Source organism: Dryas octopetala, chromosome 3 (assembly GCF_963921425.1).
Source record: "Dryas octopetala chromosome 3, drDryOcto1.1, whole genome shotgun sequence".
NCBI lineage: Eukaryota > Viridiplantae > Streptophyta > Magnoliopsida > Rosales > Rosaceae > Dryas > Dryas octopetala.
This window is the reverse complement of record NC_141368.1, coordinates 5,358,857-5,378,054: the sequence shown is the minus strand read 5'-3', so window position 1 is coordinate 5,378,054 and position 19,198 is coordinate 5,358,857. Positions and strand designations below refer to the sequence as shown.

Below are 19,198 nucleotides of genomic sequence, written 5' to 3'. Positions count from 1 at the left end.
CATGTCATGTTTGTTGAAATTCCTGATCTTGGTTATGAGTTATGATCACTAATGGCAAAACCATTACTGTACTTTATAATTTGTAAAGCAATGAGATTATAAGAAAGAGTGAAAGACAGTGAGGCAATCCATGGACCCCCGCTTTGAATTTGAGGAACCATTGGACTTTGGCGTATAATATTATTACCTATATAAGCATATTAAGCAAACTAATATTCAAACTTCTAGCTGCGTATAAGGCTATAAATTTATAACTTACTCGGGTGGCTTCTGCATTGGTTAACAACTTTAGGTGCCAATCCAACTCGTCAAAAGAACCAGAAGCCATGAAAAGCTGTCGTATATTGCATGATGACGTCCGAGTCCGACAATCAATGATTCTTAAATTCTTAATGATTTATCATACTCATAATTTCATATACAACTATAAGCTCGTAAGAACTGGTCGTGTTAAGCAGATTTAACCACTGTTATCACACGCCAATAGGCTAAACAAAAAACAAATTCTAATTACAATCCGCGATTGGTCAACGTCTACCTCTTCGGTCCCCTCTGTTTTTCATTAGCTCTCTCTGTCTCTCTTTTTTCCTTCCTTGTTGATCGGTAAACTTCTTAAGCATCGTAGTTTTCCTTTCATGCATACAAATTCATATTTTTGCATAATTACAGTTACTTAGAACTGGGGTTTTCTTAATTTCGTCCTAATTTCTAGATTTTTTATGATCTCAGGTTTGATTTAAAGTTCCCTAATTGACAAATTAGTTGTTTTCATGATTTACAGCTTACTCAGCCGTTGAAGAACTGGAGCTTTAGTTGTGGTCATTGATCAGAAGCAGTAACGTAGTAATTTTCTTTCTTTTTTGGTAAATATACAGTGGTAATTAGTTTAGATGGAAACACCGGGTCAAATTAAAGAGCATGGGATCTTATTTGTATGATTGCATTGACTGCATGCATTCATGGTTTTCAAAATTCTGATGTACTGCTACTGGCATGCACTGGGTACTAATTCTCGCTTTAGCTTCAGTTCTAATGGGTTGGTTTCGGTTGTTGACGATATAGTTTGTTAGTGATCGACTGACACTATGGGTGGTGGGATTCGCAATAACGTGAAGAGGTACACTAAGGGTGCGAAACACCTAAATGAAAATGAGACCATGTATAGCAATTTGACTGGTCCCAAGCTGCTGCTGATTGCGTGGGGATGAACCCACAAGATCCATTGCCTCCTAATGGTAAGTTTGCTATTCATCCACTGGTTTCCGTTTTATTATGTTAAAAGGTTTGTGGATATTAATTTTCCCTTTCCATTTTAGACATTGCTGATTAAATACAAGTTATAGGGCATTGACATTACATGTCTAGGATTGAATTTTAATAGCAAGGTGTCATCTGTCTCAGTGCCTTCAACTCCTTGGACAGAGGTTGACATCTTGAAGAGCTTCTGCTTTCATGAACTGGAAACAGCCACCAGAAACTTCTGTACTGATAGTTTGGTGGGTAAAAGTGCTTTTTGTTCTAGTACTGTCTTTATGGGGTGGATTGATGAGCATTCACTCACAGCTACCAAGCCTAATACTGGCATGGCCGTTGCTATTAGGAGGTTCTTTAGAGAACCAAGGACCCTGCAGAATCACATGGAATGGTTGGTGAGTATCACTTCTATCCTTCATGCTCAAACGCACTTTCTCCATATCTAGCATAGTAGCATTTGTCCATCTTAGTTGACTATGGCACAATCAAGCAGTTGAGAAGATACACATTGATGTTCGATTGCTCAAGGTTCTCCTGAAGGAATAGATTAGCCTAGTTGAACCAGACCAAAGTGTTGGTCAAAACAATCTTAATGGATCTAGCTTGCTCCATGATAGTTGTTACCAATAGATGATCATGCTGTTTGTGTAATATTTTCATACAATAATTAATTGATTTTTTGGTGCTTCTTGATCTATAGACAGAAGTTAACTCCCTTGCACAGCTGTGTCACTCAAATCTTGTGAAATTGATTGGCTACTGCTTAGAGAATGACCACCGGCTTCTGGTGTATGAATTTATGTCTCACGGCAGCTTGGATGGTCATCTATTTAGAAGTGAGTTATCGACCTTCTTAACTCTATAGCCATTTGATCTTTCAGAGGAAACAATACCATTAATGAGGAGATCAAATATTTCTATATGAAATATAATTTAGGGGCTTAACTGTGTTGGAACAGGGGGTTCTTCGCTTTCACGGAACCTTCGTATGAAGATTGCCCTTGGTGCTGCTAAGGGTCTAGCATTTCTTCATGGTGATGAGGCAAAAGTGATATATGGGGACTTTAGTTCCTCTAAGATCCTTCTTGATTCAGTATGCGAAACGTTTAGTTGTTGAACTTTATGGATTCTAGAAAAGTTCTGTTAGATTTGCTCTCACATATCATATTTTCATTGTAAAATAACAGAGCTATAATGCCAAACTCTCTGGTTATGGTTTGGCCAATGAAGGGTTTCAAGGCTATAGACGCCATTTCTCAAAAGTCAGAGCTATCGCTACAAATGGGTATGCAGCTCCTGAGTGTGTCGCCTTCGATTTGGATATTATGGATGGTTTCTACTCATATGCACGTGCAGATCCCCACGGAAAAGGTATTCTTTTATCACTACCCTACAATTCTGAAGAACGTTCAGTTTTACTTTCTGGGTAAACTTCCGACTATTTGCTTATCTTAAGTAACCATGTAACTGCTACTGACTTTGTTTTATTAAGTTTACATAAAGTACAAATTATTATATCCTTCTTCTAACTCCTGACTTCACTGGGGACTTGACCATACCTGTTTGGTATATTCATGACATGTAAAATCTTTGTAGCAACAACTATTTCCTTGGATTATTAAGTTTTGCTATCTCAGTGCCATTTTTATTTGCCATCAAGTTCCAGCCACTCTTAATTAAAGGCCTTTCATCTCTGACCCTATATCATCTTCACCAGTACTGCTGCAATATCCATGATATGATTGAGTATATACTTATACCTGCTCCCATCTAACCTTTGGCTCATTCTTTTCTTTTGAAGATCAGAGTGATGTGTATAGTTTTGGGGTTGTTCTGCTCGAAATGTTGACTAGCAGACCAGCTGTGGACTGGAACCGGCCAACCGAGGAATGCATTTTAGTTGAATGGGCCGAGCCTTACCTTGCCAGCAAAGGCAAAGTTCTCCGAATTTTGGATGCTTGTCTTGAAGGTCAGTACACTAAGCGTGGAGCTCGTACAGCACTTGACATTGCAATTCAATGCTTATCAATAGAACCCAGCTCAAGACCAAACATGAACGAGGTGGTGAAAGCATTGGAGAAGCTTCAGGAAACTGGTGACATTGGAGGGCCTGGGAATCTCTCAAAATGAAACTCGCCCAAATTCTCATGCAATTGAAAGCAAAGGTCCCAAATATCGCAGGATGGGATGACCAGTGCAACACCTACTTCTCATCTCAGGCCATCTGCTTCCCATAATACATAAGAAATTCATGCATGCTTTATTATTATTTTCATTGATTCAAAGGAAAATGGGGATTTAGCTAGGCCACAAAAGGAGGGAAAGAAAAGGAAGGAGAAAACGGATGGCATATATATATATATATATGAAAACTGTATCTTGTAATGAGTATGTACTACAACAGTTGTTGTTTTGTGAAATGTCTTCCTGATTAATCTTTTCTGAATCATTTTCCTTTCTGTGCCATAAATGTGAGGAACATGAGGTTTAATCCTCTGGAATTATTGACATGTTTCATGGCACTTCCTTTGCTGCAGAACAACCACTTCCTTTGCTGCATACTAGCTAGTAGCTACACAAATGAGGCTTTATTTGGCTTTTCCGCTTTTACAATTTCAAGTGGTTTTCCGCGATGTGAATTATTATACGTACGTATATTCTACAATATGAGGCCGGTATTAACATTGAAAGTTTAAGCCACTTATACTTTTCTTCTCTGTACACATAAAAAGTGTAACCAACTCATCACTTTTTTATTTTTATTTTTTTTATGAGGACGAGCCCTTTACATTTTTCTTTTGTAGTAACCCTGAAAGCATGAGGCAAGCATCAATAGGGAAGACCTAAAATTAATTAGAGACGGCGGGGAATGGAGTCCTAAATTGACCAAATGCACAACGTTTTAAGAACCCTCTTTACCATCCTAATTAGTAATTACAATGTGCATGGACTGTTATGGACTTGGACCTCAAGCCCACAACAGCCCAATATTCCAAAACCATAAGCTGAGGTTTTAGGCTTTTAGCTATCGTCTCGCTCTCTCTTCTTCACTTCTTCTGCTTCATCTTCATCCTCAAAGCCAAAACCGAACAGTAGCAGAATGATGACAGCCACATCAACGGCGCTAATTCAGCGCGTGTGCTCCGTCCCTCTCGCACGTGCGGTCCGTACTCGCGCCTTGGCAGCCAATACCATTACCCCTTCGAGCATGAACCTGTCCACCACTCCCGCTCCCTCTCGCGCCTCTCCCGCGGACTCGCGCGCGCTCCTCGGCTTGTCCGAGCCGGAGCTCCAGCAGCTCGCCCTCGACTTCGGTCAGGTAATAAAGCTCAATATGGTCAGTTTGTTTGCCGAGAATCGAAAGTTCTTGAATTTATGTACTTACTTCTATTTCATAAAATGTGTATATAGCAAGGCTACAGAGGGAAGCAGCTCCATCATCTTATTTATAAACGAAAGATTAAAGATATTAAGGATTTCAGTCAGAGTAAATTTCTCTTGTTTCTCCTTTTTTATTATTTATTTTATTTTCAAAAGTTTTAAATTTTGGTAAAGATTGGGTGGTTTTATGCTATATTACTATGGTCTATGCTACAGTGCCTCAGGCATTCAGGAATGAGCTTGAGGAAGCTGGATGGAGGGTTGGGCGGTCATCCATTTACCATACTGTCACTGCTGCTGATGGCACTGTTAAAGTAATTTCTTTGGACATGGTTACTGGGCCGTTCAGTGAGTTTTTGATGACATACTTTGTTATCTATGATGTGGGATTTTCTTGTTATAGCTTATTGATATGATAGAAACTTTTTTTTTTTGGTTGGGAATTTTGGTTCCCAATATGATACTTTTTCATAGAATTTTGTTGCCTAGAATTCACCAAGGTGCGGGTAATTTCGTATTACCGTATTAGTGGTTAAAATATGTGCCATTAATCTTGCAGTTATTGATAAAGTTGGAGGATAACAGATTGATTGAAACTGTTGGCATACCAGTTGAAGACGAGAAAGGTACCATGCGCCTTACAGCATGTGTCTCATCACAGGTGAGTTTCTGAGACGAGATTCACCCATTGACAAAATTCCCCCTGCAGTTATATTTTGATGTTAGCTTGTGTGTGGTGCACTACAGTAATTGTCATTTGTCAATGCAATTTTTTTTTTTTTTTTTTGATTGGGTGAAATAGGTGGGATGCCCACTGCGTTGCTCTTTTTGTGCCACCGGAAAAGGAGGGTTTTCGAGGAACCTTAAGAGGCATGAAATTGTTGAGCAGGTATTGGTTGTCTTTTCCACGCTCCATCTTCAAAATCCATTATGAGTTGGGGCTGTTTGTGTGTTTCCCGGCTTACCTAATTTGTGAACAGGAATGATTGAACTTTACTTAAAAGACAGTTTAAGAATTATAGCTGTTATCATTGTTGTATGCTAATACATAAGCAAGCTAGAGTTTGTTCAGCAAATACATTGTGATTTTAGATACCTTTATATTCACAGGTTTTGGCTATTGAAGAAATCTTCAAGAATAGGGTGACTAATGTAGTGTTCATGGGAATGGGTGAACCAATGTTGAACCTGAAGGCAGTACTTGAAGCACACCAGTGCTTGAATAAGGTGCATTTGCAACTACCTTGTGCATTTTAATAACTGCTTTATTTCCATGTTCTATATGTGTTATAGAATTAAACACTTGACTTTGTTACATTAAACTCGTACCAACCCCCATAGGTTTGCCAAGTAACATGTTGGGATTAGGCTTGATTTTCGATGAAATAGATTGGAATAAAACCCTATGCAAAATTTTTGGAATTTTGAAAGGCGTCCTAATTCCGATTCCCAAATACTTTTGGATTTCCAAGTTTCAGATTTTAAAAAAAATTCGAATTTTTAGTTTCTTGGAAGTTTTTAAAATGTTCACACTTCACAAAATCATTAAAAAAATTTCAGAATTTGAGAGCTCTCCAACAAAGATATGAACAGTTTATCAACAATACACCATAAGTTTATAACAAAAAATGAGAGAAGTAAATCATAACAAAAGCATCTAAATCATTCAAATCTAATACTAAGAAAAAGTGACCCAATCCACACAACTACAAATGAAAAAAGTCGTATAAAACTTGTTTTAAGGTGGAATGCTCTTTTAGTACAATTTACCTCTAATGTTTATATTGTTTCAAGTGTTGGTATCACTGTCTAAGTGAAAGCTCATTTGTGGTCGGACTTTTTTTTCTGTTAAGGATGTGCAAATTGGGCAAAGAATGATCACAATTTCCACTGTGGGAGTTCCAAATACAATTAAAAAGCTGGCATCTCACAAGCTTCAGTCAACATTGGCAGTCAGGTATGTTCTTAATAGAAAAAAATTAAGAATATTTGGTTCAATGATTTTGTGGATGATTTAATGGTGTTATTTGTAGTAATTGAGCCTCTCCTTGTTTGGTTCATGAAGTCAGCTCAAGATCCAGTATTTATGGCTGCAATCACTAATTGTTATAAAATATGAAGCAGAAAATGATTTTCTATGATGTCCAAAGTTTTTACTTCAGTTTATGCAATTTTATATCCCCTGCACTGTTAAATTTTTCCCATTTTCTTGTGCATCAGCCTGCATGCTCCTAACCAGAAACTCAGGGAAACAATTGTGCCAAGTGCGAAAGCATATCCTCTAAATGCACTCATGAAGGATTGCAGGGACTATTTCCTTGAAACCAGTAGACGCGTTTCCTTTGAGTATGCACTTTTAGGTACTGAAATTAATTTTAGAAAATTTTCATTTGTCCCTTGCTCATCCATTGTGCGCTTACTGTAACAACATGAAAATATGTTAATGTCAATTTTCATATCTATTTGAGCAGCTGGAGTCAATGATGCAGTAGAGCATGCAGTTGAACTTGCAGAGCTGCTCCATGAGTACGGACGAGGTTATCATGTGAACTTGATTCCTTTTAATCCAATAGAAGGCTCTGAGTATCGGCGTCCATCCAAGAAAGCTGTATGTGATTGTTTGTGTTGTTTCCCCTTTATTCTTTAACATAAACACCTTATCACTAGATCCAATTTTTTCTTAATTTTTTATTTATTGCTTTGTTAACCTCTTTAGTTACTGTTTTTCTATTGAAAAAATCATGCAGGTGCAGGCATTTGCAGCTGCTCTGGAGAAAGGTAAAGTAACTGTTACCACACGTCAAACAAGGGGCCTGGATGCAGATGCTGCTTGTGGTCAGCTAAGAAACAAGTTCCAGAAGAGTCCTTTGCCCACCGACTCTGATGACTTAGAACCTCAAGAAGAAGTTGCAGTTGCATGTTGATGCCACAATGTTCCTGGGCTGTTTGCTCCTCTACACAGTGTGCTGTACGCCACACATTTTCGTGTTGATGAATGTGGTATTCAAAGTTGAAGCTGGTCTGCATTATATACCTTTACTAGTTGTGGCTGGTCTTCATCATCTAATTTTACTAGTTGTGGTCCTTGTGGAGGGATATTTACTGTATATGATGCTGTGTTGGCTGCAGAAACCAAGTTTCTCCTGTAAGTGATGCTAAGATTTGGGGGAGAACTATTGTGGTTTGCTGATATCCCAGCGTTGCTGATTATCGAATGGCTCGCAAAGGCACAAGAGAACAACACTTTTCCTCCATGTGGGTTTACCTGAAACTTGCAAATGACAAAAAAGAAAGGTTCTTTTAGAAATAATGGACTGTTACGCTAGTTTCTTAAAATGGATCTCTCGTTGTCAACCACACAGGAAACCTCTCTGTATGACATGTATTTTAGTGTTGAGTATATTTTTTTTAACCAAAATCTTTTATTGTAATATTTAGTTGAAATTTATGTGAGAATTTTTTTTTCTTTTTTGTTTTTTATGAATTGTTGCTACATATACAGGAAACATTCAGGATGTATTGAAATTTTCATCTGTTATTGTTGCCCATTGCCTCGTGTATATTAAATAAGTTAAATTCTATTTAGATTCAATTATTACTTATCACAACCATCAAATTTTATAATGTCCATTTTATCCTTATTATTTAACTCTTAAATTTATTTCCCTCTTTTGTTCCTCCATCCTATAATTCCTATTCCCTCTTCCATCGCTATCGATTGCTGACCTTTTTTTTACATTCTAAACATGTAAAATAAAAAAAAATAAAAATTAATAGAGTGCTTAATTGCTTATATTTTACCCCCACGAATCTATGACTTATTTCTCCACCCACTTTATTTTTACACCTATTAAATTTTTAAAAAGTATAAAAGCATTGTTTCCGCCTCTCATTATTTCTATACTACCCTTGAATTTACTAACCCAAAAATTCACCCAGTAAACACTCCTCCCACCTCCTTAAACTATCATCCCACCCACCCACCCAGATACATCTTTTTCCATAATTTATTTCTTTCATAAAATCTAATTCTAATATGCCACCAAAATTTAAAATAGATGATATTATTTGATTGATGCCTATACATCTATAAAAAGGTATGATTATTTTATATCCTAATTTTTTTTTTTAGTTTTAGATACAAGAGGGTGAAAATATATACACTCAAATTAATAAGGATAAAATTCCAAATTTTATTTTTAAGGATGAGGGAACAATTAGGTGAAATTAAACATTAATGAAATGAAATGCAATTGACCAAGAAAACATTAATGAAATGAAACAAGGCCCAAGAAGATCCAGTTTCTCAGATACAATTAAGGCCCAGAGAGATCAAGTAACAGAAACAGGGCCCACCCAAAGTGGCCTTTTGGGGTTTGATTGAACTGAACTGAACAGTAGCTTCTGCAAGCTGGCTTTAAAATCAGGGTTCGATTCGTTGTTCCTCAGTCTTTCAGAATTCAGATCTAAGTAAAAATTCTTCGAAGCTCTCCAGACTTACAGGTAATCTATCTCCATATCTTAGCTTCCCTTGACTCTTCACTTTTCAATTCTTCTATCTTATCAGAAAAATCGACAAAAAAATAAAAGAGAAACCCTAAGGCTAAAAGCATCATCCTTTGGTTGCCGATAATCACAAAAGAAAAAAGATTTAATCCTTTTGTTGTTTTCTTGTTTCTTCTGCTTGCGATGCGATCTTTGAAAGCAATCCCTTTTGGGTTTCTTTGTGTTGTGATGGAATAGGCAGTATCGAATATGAGGAGGTACAGCCCACAGTACTATAGTCCTCCAAGGAGAGGCTATGGCGGCGGTGGTGGCGGTGGTGGTGGCGGCGGCGGCCGAGGCAGAAGCCCCCCGAGGAGGCGCAAGGAGCAGAATAGCGGGAGCCTTTTGGTCCGGAACATTCCTCTGGATTGCAGGTCCGCAATTGTGTAAAAGAAAATTTTGGGTTGTGGTGTGGTTGGTGTTTTTTAGTGTTTTCTCAATTGGGGGTTTTGTCTGATTTTGCAGGTCGGAAGAGCTGCGAGTTCCCTTTGAGAGATTTGGGCTTGTTCGGGATGTCTACATTCCCAAGGACTTCTACACAGGGTGAGCTTTACTTTTGCTTATGTATGTCGGTGTTATTAATGGTTTCTTGAGTGGTATTGCTTGAATTTTTGGTTTTGAATAGTGGTGAGCATTACCCAGATCATATAAATGCTTCAAATGGGTGCATACTTTGTTGAAGTTGACATCTTTTGGGTGGTTTGTATACCTCATGCCAGAGAAACTCAATCAATAAGAATATTATTTGAATTTCTAGTTGTTTCAGATTCCTTACTTCTTACTTTCTTGGCATCCTTGGTTAGAATATGTAAGTAGGGGAGAAAATATATGTGTATTGAATTTCTTAAACTATATTTTAAGGTATTTTTCCTTTTTCATAGTGAGTTCTTGAACTGGTTTGTCAGGGGGTATGTTGGTTTGAACTTTGAAGTTAAAACAAGACCAAGCCCCACATTTGATGAAGGCCTACTGTTTATCATTGCCTAACATAGTGGTATTCCAAGCGTGTTAAGAGTAATCTTCAAATGAAGAATGATCTTCTTATGAAGAGAAATTATATAATTACAACAATCAATAGAAGTTTGATGAGGCCAACGTTGATTTCAAGTGCTTATAATCACAAGAATGTGAAGAATTTGGGGATTATATAATTACAACAATCAATAGAAGTTTGATGAGGACAACGTTGATTTCAAGTGCTTATAATCACAAGAATGTGAAGAATTTGGGGCAATGTTGAGGAGAAATTTTTATTTTGGGGGCAACGTTGATTTCAAGTGCTTCTTATAAAGAATGTGAAGAATTTCCAAGTTATTTGCATATTTTGAAGTTGCCTTTCATACTTGACTATAAAGAAAAGGTCAGCCACTAAGCTTCAATTTTACCTGCTTTACGTAAATTCAGCATCCACTTAGGTGGAAGTGCTACCAAGCTGATGTTAGATGTGTAAAGAAGGTATACTAAGTAATGACATTGTGGTGATAACTTAGTATGCTCATTTTGACAAGTCACTGTCCTCATACAATCAATCTATGCTGAGACTTAGTCTTTCATACTTTGTATTAAGCCTTCCTGATCTTCTATGTAGGGAACCTCGGGGATTTGCATTTGTGCAATTTGTGGATTCTTATGAAGCTGCAGAGGCTCAGTATCATATGAATGGGAAAATTTTTGCGGGGAGGGAGATATCTGTGGTTGTTGCTGCAGAGACAAGGAAAAGGCCAGAGGAGATGCGTCAAAGGACTAGGGTTAGGTTGTTTCTTCTATTCTCTCTCTCTCTCTCTCTCTCTCTCTCTCTCTCTCTAATAACAACTCATTAACTTGATTTGATGTGTTTGAAACACCAATTGTTTATTTTACTTTCTGCAGAGGACCATCATCAGGCTATGGGGAAAGACGATCTTCTCATTATGGTATGTTGTTTCAGACAATATAAGTTTTACTTATTATGTTATGATGTTTCTGACAACAATGTGTGACACCCTCTCAATGTTGTTGATCATTTTGGCTTCACTGTGTGGTGTGGTCAATGCGATCAACGGGCTGTGGTAGTCCATGACATTGTGATGTCACACAATAGGAATTGTGTGGCCATATGACTACCTTCTGTGAAGTGATGTTTGTTGAATCTAATTTCTATCCTATTTATCTTGTATGTCACAGGACGTTCTCACTCTCGCTCTCCACACTATCCATCAGGTTCGAGAAGCCGGTACCGCTCAAGGTAAGCTTTGAAGGTTACAGATTTCCATAAGTTTTTATGTTTTATTTTTTTTCCCAAATGCCCACTGAAGCAAGCGGATACAATGGCATATTTCTTTTTCAGGTCCTACTCTCCTGCTCCAAGACGGCGAGGTGACTCTGTTTCCCCAATTAGGAGGCGTGGAGACCACCCAAGATCACGAGATCCTCCACAAGAGCGAGATGGTGGTCATGATCGCAGGCCATATTCTCCAGCTTATGGTGATGGGGCTGGGGCTGGACAGAATGAAAATGGTGATGGATATGACAAGTGAGTTGAATTCTCTATCCTCCAATTGTTTCACTTTTCTAGCTATCTGCAGGTTTCTCAATACACTGTCTTTCAAACGTGTTGTCATGATGAAGTGCTTGATTCATTAGCATTGAGCTGAACTTAATGGTGAAAGTAGTGTGGCTAATCGAGTGTACATTTGCATTAGTTTTTGTCTAATAATTCATGTCACGCTGATGTTTTATGTTGGTTGCACAATCTTATGTCAAATTATGCTTTTGTAGGAAATCTATGCACGAATCTAAGGATGCAAGAGGTCATTGGAGTTCTCCTGGTAGAGCATCAAGATCACCATCTGGTTCTAGGTCCAGATCTGCTGAGTTATCACCTCCTAGGCGTGAGCTATCACCTAGGCGCAGCAGATAAGGAAAAGGAATTGTGAATGCATAAACATATATTTGATCGTGTTTCGCAGATTTCCAATTTTTCGGTTTGTAACTTGAGTTTGTTGTGCCTGAGTTCTCTAACTTGCGTGCAAACATTTGGAATTATTAGAACTTGTTTCGCTTTCTTTGGACCATGAAAGCTTAGTTCTATTTAATTTGTCTTAAAGAATAAAAGAAAAATCTACATTGGTGAACCCAGTTGCTACAAAATGCTGTAATAATAAGTTTTAAGGAACACGACCCTTATCACAAAAGATAACAACTTCAAAGTAAGAGTTCTGGATGGGGAACCAAGTCTTTTGGTCATTTGTGGGTCTGAAAATTCCAATTTCAATATGTCATGGTGTGCCATAGTGGATTAGCTTCAATGTGCTCTTTTTGGCTTCAAAGAGCCTCTATCTTCTTACAGCTACCCAATAGTGGAAAAAAACGATTAGGAAAAGGCCTCTCACTTATTACCTCTTCTCTGTAACCAGCGAGGCTGAGTTTCTACTTTTCAGAAATGGGGTTCTCAGATGATGGAAATAGATGAGACGATTATACATTTTTACTTGTTCAACTTATGACAGGCAGATTTAGAAATTTCCATGGAACCAAAACTCAACGTGCCTTATTTGTCAAGTCAAATGTGCCCCACTTGAATAGGCATATTTAGTCTATTGTTTTGTTCTCTTCCCCATAAAACGTGTGCCCACTTGACATTAGTTAACTTAGAAAGACCTGCCGCTGAGCCTGCAGAGGTGGCTGACTGCCGGTTGTTGTTCATTCGTGAAATCTGACCGCCTGTCATTGTATCAATTGCCCTTGTATATAAGTCATAATCCTTCGTTATCAACAATGCCAATTTCATCTACGCTTTCATAGAATTTTATTGTTATTGAAATTGAAATTCTCAGAGAGATAGACAGAGATGGGAGTTGGGATAATGGAGGTGCTGCTTGTGAGTGCAAAAGGCCTTGGAAACGCCGATTTCATCGGTATAATATCTCTTGCTTTCTTTTCTTTTAAGCATTCATAAGCCTATCGAGTTTTGATTTCTGTGTTATTCTTCTTAACATACAATAATACAATGCTCTGTTTCTTAAATTTAATCAACTATTCTCCTTAATTTCCACGTTTTACACTTTAATTACATCGATGAAATCTTGAATAGTTCAACAATTTTGCCACCATATATATCCAGTAGAGTTGTGAACTTCAACAATGATACAGTTCCATTTCCTCTCTTTTTTTTCTTTTTTTTTTTTTTTTGGGATATATTATTATTCTTCTTATCCATCTTTAATATCCCATATATTCAACTGCAAGCAAGAGAGACCTACACTGAAGAGTGAAGAGATATGTCTGACATGAGATAGAAGATGATCCAATTTATACGTAATATCTACAATCTGCACTATAAACATGTTTCAAAATTCATTCAAGTTTGATTGGTTCCATCAAATGGGCATATCAGACCATCAATAATTGATGTTAGGTTTTACCTCCTTGTGGCACTTTAATGCAAAGCAGATTGTTAGGTTTTACCTCCTTGTGGCACTTTAATGCAAAGCAGATTGTTAGGTTTTACCTCCTTGTGACACTTTAATGCAAAGCAGACCTAAATGCATAGACATGAATAATTTACCTTTTTTCTTTTTCTTTTTTAGTTTGGTATTACAACTTGGTTATAATGCTATTTTAGTACATACAATTAAAGTAATGAAAGTATGATTTGGTAGGTCGTATGGACCCTTATGTTCTGGTTCAATACAAAGGCCAGGAGCGCAAGAGCAGCGTGGCTCGAGGTTAGTTCTGACTTCTGACCTCCCCTTGCACCCAATACTTGGAGATATTGATTAATACTAATATATTCTGTTTTTGACAAGAATAAAATTAAGAGATGTCCGTTTTCTATGACATAATGAAAAGAAGTGTTAAATTCCTATATATCTATTCTAGATCAGTTTTGTAAGGGCAATATTTGATTGGCCTATGTACATATGTTATTTATATACAAATGTCCATTGATTCCTCGTGTAATGTATGGAACTATAGTAGACTACTAGACTGTTTCTTGGTATATCTGTAGTAGACTTTGAGATCTAGTGGCATAGTTAATGCAATGCTCAAAGCTTTTCAGTTCCTTCTAAAAGTTGAAGTACTTTATTACTCATGGCCAAGTAAACGCTTATATAATATCAATTATCAAATGAGGGCATATAAGAGCCCTTGTAACTAGTAATATTAAAAACAGTCACGTTATGATTCTTTATTATAAAATGCACAAATGTAGTGCTAACTAACCAACGAATTGTTTGAATGCACAAACATTAATTGGTAAAACTAATGAGGAGTCCTCTCTAAATTACTGCCTTTGTAAGACTAGATGTACTAATTTGTAATGCACTGCAGGGGAAGGCAGCAGTCCAGTGTGGAACGAGAGGCTTACACTGAGGGCAGAGTATCCGGGGTCAGGCGAGCAGTATAAGCTTATCCTCAAGATCATGGACAAGGACACCTTCTCTCATGATGACTATATAGGGGAAGCAACGTGAGTAACATTATTCATATATATAAGAGCTTAGATATATATAGTACAATGTGAAAGAACATGCTCATATTTAATAAATGCCAACTGAATAATGTTATTTGGACAATCTTTGTTGAGAATTCTAACTACGTGGGGCTTATAGCTTCAGTGGTAGAGTACTTATCCCCACACTTACAACTAGAGTTTATCTAGCGACTCTTGGGTTCTCTTTCTTGAATTAAAGAAAAAAAGAATCTCAACCCCACAAAGGCCTATTTTCAAAATATACTCATATGTTTGTGTGTATACATTCTTCTTAGTTAGTCATGACTCGTATGAAATGGCCTTTAATTTGCAGGATTTACGTTAAGGATTTATTGGCAGAGGGTGTGGAGAAAGGAACTGCTGAACTTCGCCCTCTTAAATATAGTGTGGTTCGCGCAGATCATACTTATCGCGGAGAGATTCAAGTTGGTGTAACTTTCACCCACAGGGTATTGTTCATATTATTTTCTTTTTCATATTTTTCCTTAACACACAGACATATATGTATATATCATATATGATGGGACTGTGAGTTTTGCTCATAATAAACTTCTAGTTTGCACATTGTTGAACAGTAAGCATTTCTGTTTGATTGATGTGTGGGGTGTTGCATTTTACAGGCAGAACGGGAATATGATGGACAAGAGTTTGGAGGATGGAAACATAGTGATGCACATCATTCTTAGGAAAGAAACACTGCCAATCATGGGAATGGGCTTGGAAAGTACAGTTTGGACTTCAATCTGGGCCATGGACTGTGGTTAAGCTCCTTCAAGAGGATTGGGCCGGCATTGCAAGCCCCAAGACTTATAGTTAATCTTGTGTGTAATGCCCCCTTGTCTCTTTGTAATCAGTTAGTAGATAAATACATTTGCCTTGTCCAAAGCACAGCTCCTATATATGATGGACATGGACAACCTAGTTGTTACAAAATGCTGTAAGTAGTTTCAAGAACAACATGACCCTGGTCGCAAAACATAACAACTTCAAAGTAGGACATCTTGACAACAATGTGCTTTTGGTCATTTGTAGTCTGAAAATTCCAATTCCAATCTGTCATAATGGGTTAGTGCCAATGTGCTCTTTTCGGCTTCAAAGAGCATGCGTCTTCTGTAATAGTTATCCAGACTATCCAGTAGTGTTAGAAAATGATTAAGACGGCTTCTCTTTTCTTACCTCTTCTTTGTAACCAGATGAGAAATAAAAAATCTCTCTGCATGTCACTAGCAGATGCATAATTCTGACTAATTTGCTTCTGTAAGTAAAGAAAATTAAAGGAGGCAAGGTCCTATCTTGATATGCTTCTTATGCTGATGAATTATGTTCCTTGCCACCAAGAAATATTTAAGTGGCATTTCACCTGTTTTGTCACGACTTAGGATTAATGACTGGGATTGTGGCCTTGTATTTTTGGTTATGTCATATACGTGAGAATGACTTATAGTCAATTAGTTTGGTTTACCCAAGTGTGCTTATAAGGGTCTTGGCCTCTCTTTTTATAGTCAATTAGTTTGGTTTATCCAAGTGTGTTGTAAGACTGAATGGTTACATGTCTCTTTTTATAGTCAATTAGTTTGGTTTATTCAAGTGTGTTGTAAGACTGAATGGTTACATGTCTCTTTTTATAGTCAATTAGTTTGGTTTATCCAAGTGTGTTGTAAGACCGAATGGTCACACGTGCTTTACGCTATCTAATATTCCAATAAGAGTTGTCTATATGTTGGACTTAATATTTGGTATAATGTGTAAAACAAAAATAGGGATTTTACCCACACTTCATCAACAAATGTCATCAGTACAACTCATGGTTCCATATTTGAAAAAATGGAGCCTCAGATTATGGAATTTTTATGAACCACAACTCCAAGTATCTTATTTCTGAGGTCAAATATGCACCACTTTAATGTGTATTTATTTGATTATATTGTTCTCTTCCCCATAAAACGTGTGCCCACTTGACGTTAGTTAACTTAGGAAGACCTGGCGCTGAGCCTGAAGAGGTGACTGACTTTCGGTTGTTGTTCATTCATGAAAGTTGACCGCCTGTCATTGGAGCAATTGCCCTGTGTATATAAACTATAATCCTTCGTTAGAAACCATGCCAAGTTTATACTCTGCTTTCATAGAATCTTATTGAATCTGAAATTCTTCCTTGCTTTATAGAATCTTATTGAATTTGAAATTCTCAGAGAGAGGGAGAGACAGAGATGGGAGTTGGGTTAATGGAGGTGCTGCTTGTGAGTGCAAAAGGCCTTGGAGACACCGATTTCATTGGTGTGATTTCTCTTGCTTTCTTTTCTTTTCTTTTTAGTCTATGTGTATATATGTTGTTTTATAGGTAAATAGTAGCTTGATTTCTGTGTTTTCTCGTGTACAAAAGTTGGTGAAATTCACTAATATGAGTAATAGTAATTGCTTTGAGAAAGAAATAAGGGATATATTGTAAAAAAACCCAAGTTTATCAATCTACAAATGAATTAATTAACTTATGTAAATGTAGTCTCCACTAAAAATTTATGGACAAAGATGAATTAAGAGAGGCACAGCAGAGATTTGTATGACATGAGATAGAAAATTCATTGAAATGTAAATGATTCCATCAAATGTTTTAGCTTGTGAAACTTTAATGCAAAGCAGACCTAAATGCATAGACATGAAGATTCATTCATTGATGTGTGTAACTTCTTAGTTCAACATTTTTACAGGATTTTTGGGTGGATGAATATTCATTTTAGTTTGGTATTACATTACAACTTGGTTATAATGCTATTCTAATACATAAAAAGTAAATAATGAAAGTATGATTTGGTATATAGGTCGTATGGATACTTATGTTCTGATTCAATACAAAGGCCAGGAGCGCAAGAGCAGTGTGGCTCGAGGTTAGTTCTGACTTCTGACTTCTCCACTTGCACCCAATACTTGGAGATATAATTACATTAATTAATACTAAATAATAAATATATTCGGTTTTTGACAAATCCAGCACGCAAGAATATTCAAAATAAGACATGTCTTTTTTTTTTATGACATAATGAAAAGAGGTGTTGAAATTTTGATGTTACTTCTTATCTATTCCAGATCAGTTTTATAAGGACCATATTTGATTGGTATATATCTACAAATATTATATGCAAATGTCCAATGGTTCCTGTGTAATGTATGGAAACTATAGTAGACTATTTTTTGGTAGATCTATAGTAGACTTTGAGATCTAATAGTTGAAATATTTAATAAATTCATGGCCATGTAAACGCTTATATAATATCGATTCCCAAGTCAACTTTCATGTTGTGGTCTTAATTATCTGCTAGAAAGGGAACCAATGTAGTAGTACATAACCAACGAATTGCTTGAATGCACAAAAAATAATTGGTAAATTCATACTAAAGAAACCTTTGTGCATAATGACAGCATAAAGAGAGGAGTCCTCTAAAACTGCATTGATTTGTAAGACTACAATGTAGTAATTTGAAATGGTGCTAAGCAGGGGAAGGCGGCAGTCCGGTGTGGAACGAGAGGTTTACACTGAGGGCGGAGTATCCGGGGTCCGGCGAGCAGTATAAGCTCTGCTTCAAAATCATGGACAAGGACACCTTCTCTCATGATGACTATATAGGGGAAGCAACGTGAGTAACATTAACATTATTCATATATATATATATATATAGCTTAAATATTGTATAAAATCTTATATACTCATATGTGGATGTAACATTCTTCTTAGTTAGTCATGACTCATATGAAATGGCCATGAATTTGCAGGATATACATTAAGGATTTATTGGCACTAGGTGTGGAGAATGGAACTGCTGAACTACACCCTCTTAAGTATAGTGTCGTTCGTGCAGATCACACTTTTCGTGGAGAGATTCAAGTTGGTGTAACTTTTACTCACAAGGTATTACCATTATTATTATTTTATCATTTTGCCTTAAATTAATTTCAACATTTCTCATGAATAATAAACTTCTTGTTGACTCATAAAGTTTCAATACTAAGCATTTCTTGTTTGATTGATGTGTGGGGTGTTGCATTTTACAGGCAGAACAGGAATATGGGGGAGAAGAGTTTGGAGGGTGGAAGCATAGTGATGCATATTATTCTTAGGGAAAGAAATTTCACTGCCAATTATGTGAATGGGCTTGTAAAGTACAAAGTACAGTTTGGGCTTCAATTTGGGCCATCAATCTCTCGTGGATCTCCCACGGGCTGTAGTTAAGCTTCTTCAAGAGGATTGGGCCGGCATTGCTAAGCCCGAGACTCATAGTTAAGCTTGTGTGTAATAGGCCTGAACCTCCTTGTAGCCTTGTAGGCACAGTTGATAGATCCAGTGATGTTTAATATCGTAAATCTTTTTTTTATTTTTCCACCTTTGAAAATTGAAATTCGATGTCAAAAACCACAAAAGAAAAATGTAAATTCGTTAATGAATTATGTAATCAGTTAGTAACTTAGTAGATAATTACAATGATGTTTGAATCTTTGATATCAAATTTTCATACGAGTACTTATTTTTTCACCAGGTTTTCTATTGCCAAG

At 36.9% G+C, this 19,198-nt stretch overlaps 5 protein-coding genes across 8 annotated transcripts; all 5 read left to right on the top strand.

Annotated features, from left to right (window-relative positions):
* Nucleotides 1–1,204: 1,204 nt before the first annotated feature.
* Nucleotides 1,205–3,700, top strand: LOC147290004 (receptor-like cytoplasmic kinase 176). The gene is made up of 6 exons (XM_086234943.1): nucleotides 1,205–1,258; nucleotides 1,344–1,649; nucleotides 1,955–2,090; nucleotides 2,214–2,347; nucleotides 2,442–2,625; nucleotides 3,056–3,700. Exons 1-6 carry the CDS (start codon nucleotides 1,205–1,207, stop codon nucleotides 3,382–3,384), a joined length of 1,143 nt encoding a protein of 380 aa, XP_086091069.1. The 3' UTR covers nucleotides 3,385–3,700.
* A 595-nt stretch (nucleotides 3,701–4,295) lies between these two features.
* LOC147290003 (Radical SAM superfamily protein) lies at nucleotides 4,296–8,183 on the top strand. Of its 3 annotated transcripts, none has more exons than XR_015121226.1 (11): nucleotides 4,296–4,573; nucleotides 4,666–4,741; nucleotides 4,852–4,949; nucleotides 5,195–5,296; nucleotides 5,438–5,524; nucleotides 5,746–5,862; nucleotides 6,489–6,592; nucleotides 6,856–6,995; nucleotides 7,107–7,243; nucleotides 7,383–7,635; nucleotides 7,765–8,183. XR_015121226.1 is itself a non-coding variant. In XM_086237164.1 (10 exons), the coding sequence occupies exons 1-10, from the start codon at nucleotides 4,355–4,357 to the stop codon at nucleotides 7,557–7,559; spliced, it is 1,257 nt and encodes a 418-aa protein (XP_086093290.1). In that variant the 5' UTR covers nucleotides 4,296–4,354; the 3' UTR covers nucleotides 7,560–8,183. The 3 variants fall into 3 exon arrangements, 1 of the variants encoding a protein (XP_086093290.1); XR_015121225.1 differs by having other exon boundaries at nucleotides 7,383–7,654; XM_086237164.1 differs by having other exon boundaries at nucleotides 7,383–8,183.
* Nucleotides 8,184–9,009: 826 nt separating this feature from the next.
* Nucleotides 9,010–12,293, top strand: SCL30 (SC35-like splicing factor 30). The gene is made up of 8 exons (XM_086237196.1): nucleotides 9,010–9,138; nucleotides 9,379–9,554; nucleotides 9,646–9,723; nucleotides 10,769–10,933; nucleotides 11,050–11,093; nucleotides 11,344–11,404; nucleotides 11,507–11,692; nucleotides 11,938–12,293. The coding sequence occupies exons 2-8, from the start codon at nucleotides 9,391–9,393 to the stop codon at nucleotides 12,077–12,079; spliced, it is 840 nt and encodes a 279-aa protein (XP_086093322.1). The 5' UTR covers nucleotides 9,010–9,138; nucleotides 9,379–9,390; the 3' UTR covers nucleotides 12,080–12,293.
* Nucleotides 12,294–12,935: 642 nt separating this feature from the next.
* LOC147290001 (16 kDa phloem protein 1-like) lies at nucleotides 12,936–15,732 on the top strand. Its single transcript, XM_086236815.1, has 5 exons — nucleotides 12,936–13,076; nucleotides 13,821–13,886; nucleotides 14,494–14,632; nucleotides 14,970–15,105; nucleotides 15,277–15,732. The coding sequence occupies exons 1-5, from the start codon at nucleotides 13,010–13,012 to the stop codon at nucleotides 15,340–15,342; spliced, it is 474 nt and encodes a 157-aa protein (XP_086092941.1). The 5' UTR covers nucleotides 12,936–13,009; the 3' UTR covers nucleotides 15,343–15,732.
* An 896-nt stretch (nucleotides 15,733–16,628) lies between these two features.
* LOC147290000 (16 kDa phloem protein 1-like) lies at nucleotides 16,629–19,130 on the top strand. Of its 2 annotated transcripts, none has more exons than XM_086237152.1 (6): nucleotides 16,629–16,723; nucleotides 16,846–16,930; nucleotides 17,473–17,538; nucleotides 18,147–18,285; nucleotides 18,422–18,557; nucleotides 18,701–19,130. In XM_086237152.1, exons 1-6 carry the CDS (start codon nucleotides 16,685–16,687, stop codon nucleotides 18,764–18,766), a joined length of 531 nt encoding a protein of 176 aa, XP_086093278.1. In that variant the 5' UTR covers nucleotides 16,629–16,684; the 3' UTR covers nucleotides 18,767–19,130. The 2 variants fall into 2 exon arrangements, with proteins under 2 accessions (XP_086093278.1, XP_086093279.1); XM_086237153.1 differs by having other exon boundaries at nucleotides 16,638–16,656.
* The last annotated feature ends 68 nt before the right edge of the window (nucleotides 19,131–19,198 follow it).